The sequence below is a fragment of the Bactrocera latifrons genome, unplaced genomic scaffold (assembly GCF_001853355.1).
Source record: "Bactrocera latifrons isolate USDA-ARS-PBARC rearing strain unplaced genomic scaffold, ASM185335v1 scaffold_1300, whole genome shotgun sequence".
Classification (NCBI taxonomy): Eukaryota; Metazoa; Arthropoda; class Insecta; order Diptera; family Tephritidae; genus Bactrocera; species Bactrocera latifrons.
Window position 1 is genome coordinate 27,613 of NW_017534743.1, and position 2,901 is coordinate 30,513.

Genomic DNA, 2,901 nt, shown 5'->3' on the forward strand with positions numbered 1-2,901 from the left:
TGACGGACATGTATGGAAATAAGCGAATACTAGTCGAAACCCAAGTCGACATACTCCTCGACTTACTGTCAATCGATAAAGAGTGTTCAAGCTCGATAAAATGGCTACAACGGGAGATCAACAGCTGCATCTCCTGTCTGACAGCCAGTAAAATTGACATTGGGAACTGGGACCCAATTATAATCCGCATTTGTTCAAAGAGCCTGCCACAAGCAACATTGGCCCTTTGGGAACAGTCTGTCAAGAACAAAACGAAGACGTCAAGGTGGGAGGAATTGGATAACTTCCTCACTGATAAATACTGTGATTTAGAGGYAATAGAACGTGCCAAGAAATCATCCAATTCCGCAAAGCCTGTCAGTGCACCCACACAGATTAAGCAAAACAACAATAGCCATCAGAACAGACTCGGCGCCTTCCAAGTAAGCATTGAGAAATCAACGTGTCTGATGTGCAAAAGCGCAGATCCCAAGCTAAGATCTGGCCCCATGTTTCTTAACAAGGCACCGGCGGAAAGGATCAAGTTCGCTAAGCGCAACAATCGCTGCATTAATTTGCCTGGGCTTTGGACATTTGGTGTCGCAATGCACCAGTGCATTCAACTGCAGCACGTACCATGCGAGGCATCACACACTTTTACATGTGAGGACAGTGCAGCCTATCAGCCAAAGAGTATCATCAACGCCATCGGACGAGATTCCGTCTACGTCCAGGCAAGCGCAACAGAGACGCAACTTGAACAAATCGAACGGYAAGCCAACGACTTAGGTACAGTCGTGCTTCGCTAACAGCRACAAAGGTGTCTTATTGGGAACGGCACGAATAAACATAAATCACAGCGGCGTTACTTATGCCGCAAGAGCACTCATCGACWAAGAATCAGAGTGCTCTTTCATCACATAAAGGCTAAAGCGCAGAATCAACTAGCCAGCTAGGAAGATAAATGGCCAAGTGTCAGGCATCAATAACACCGTATCTTCGCAGATAAAGGAATCATGTTGTGTCGAATTGGATGGTTCCGCCGAAATTAACAGGAAACTTGCCGACTTGCCATATTAGCGCACTAACTCGGCAGGCTTTTCCAGATCTCACGCTGGCGGACAAAATGTTCTTCGTCAATGAARCCGTGGACGTCATACTCGGTGGCGACGTCTATCCACAGATTATGCTTGTTGGCATACGCAAGAACGTACAGGGATCGCTTCTTGCGCAAGAGACCGTGTTCGGTTGGATAGTCACGGGGCGTGCAAATAGAATTGAGCTAACCAACACTTGCTTCTCATATTGCAACGAAATATCGCTGGAAAAGCAGTTAGCTTCATTCTGGGAAGAGATGCCCAAGGAAAGGAAATTAAGAGAAGAAGACAGGTATTGTGAAGTTTTCGTGAACAAAAACACAACGAAGCGAAATGAAGACGGAAAGTACGTTGTATCGCTACCATTTAGGAAAGACTATCCGGTCAACATTAGGTTAGGTAGTTCATTAAAGATTGCGTACACCCAGTTTTATCGCAATGCAACTCGGTTGTCCAAAGATGAAAATCTGCAAAAAGAGTACAACTGGGTTTTAAAGGAATACGTTGAGATGGGTCATATGGTAAAGATACACACCTATCAAAGGGCCGACTCTAGTGACAACTATTACCTGCCTCACCATGCCGTTAAGAAAGAAGAGAGCACATCTACAAAAGTGCGTGTGGTGTTCAATGCATCGCAATCAAGTTCAAACTGTACTTCGCTGAGCGACATCCTTCTCCCCGGTCCAGTTCTTCAGGCAGATCTGACCATCTTAATTCTGCGATGGCGATTATTTAAATATGTCTTCAATAGCGATATTGAGAAGATGTAATCCTAGTGAAATCTGATCAAACGAAGTACCAGGGGAACGGTTTTTGCACCTATCCGACCGAGCAAATTCGAATTTTCGAATTGAAGAGAGTAACGTTCGGAATCAACTGCACTCCTTATGTGGCAATAATAATGTTTTCTCAATTATCTGACGACGTTGAAAGCTCACTACCAATAGCCTCAAACATACTCAGGAAATGCATGGATGTTGATGATGTCCTAGCAGGTGGACACTCTATAGCGGCTGCAATTAAAGCTAGAAATGAAATAAGATTATCATTGGAGTCGGCAGGTTTCCCATTAAGAAAATGGACAGCCAATTGTGGAATAATTTTACATGACCTACCAAAAGACCACTTGCTCAACAAAGAATTTTTAGATTTCGAAGACACAAGTGATGTCAAGGCTCTTGGAATAAGGTGGAATGCACATACTGACTTCTTCCACTTCAAAACAAAACCAATATTTTTTGGTTACAAGGAACACAATGGGACGAGGTTGTGTCTCCTACCACATTGGATCGTTGGCACACATTAATGGACAACTACAGGTACATAAATAACGTTAAAGTTCCACGATGGGTCCACTTTTCGCCAACGGACGATGTGTCTATTCATGGTTTCTGCGATGCATCAGAGAAAGCATACGCAGCAACTGTCTACCTGCGCGTAAAGACAAGCAATGAAGTTTTTGTCATTGCCAAGGGCCACATTGTCGTGAGGCCCGGGCCTAGGGCGGCACTATTTGGGGGTGGCATTTTTCAGAATGTCAAAATTTTAAATCTGATATAATGTAACGACAATACATTAATTCGTAATAAAAAGTCACGTGTGATATTTTTTTGCAAAGAAATATTCACTTTCAAAAAATGTGCCATTTGAATGACCACCTCTAAAGAATGCAATATTTCAACAAACTRATACAAAAAACACGCGCTGCGAAATAACGGAACTTATTGAACAGTACTTATGACTAGACCARTGTTGTCCAACGTGACTGTGTGCACGTTATGCTTGTGTTGGTTATTTTAGCGTCAACTGATCGCAAAATTCT

At 43.2% G+C, this 2,901-nt stretch overlaps 1 protein-coding gene across 1 annotated transcript; it reads left to right on the forward strand.

Moving 5' to 3' along the window:
* Window positions 1-1,105: 1,105 nt before the first annotated feature.
* LOC108964981 lies at window positions 1,106-1,730 on the forward strand (the record flags this gene model as incomplete). Its single annotated transcript, XM_018927078.1, has 1 exon — window positions 1,106-1,730. A coding segment is annotated over exon 1 (625 nt), but the record flags the coding sequence as incomplete, so codon positions are not given.
* Between the last annotated feature and the right edge of the window lie 1,171 nt (window positions 1,731-2,901).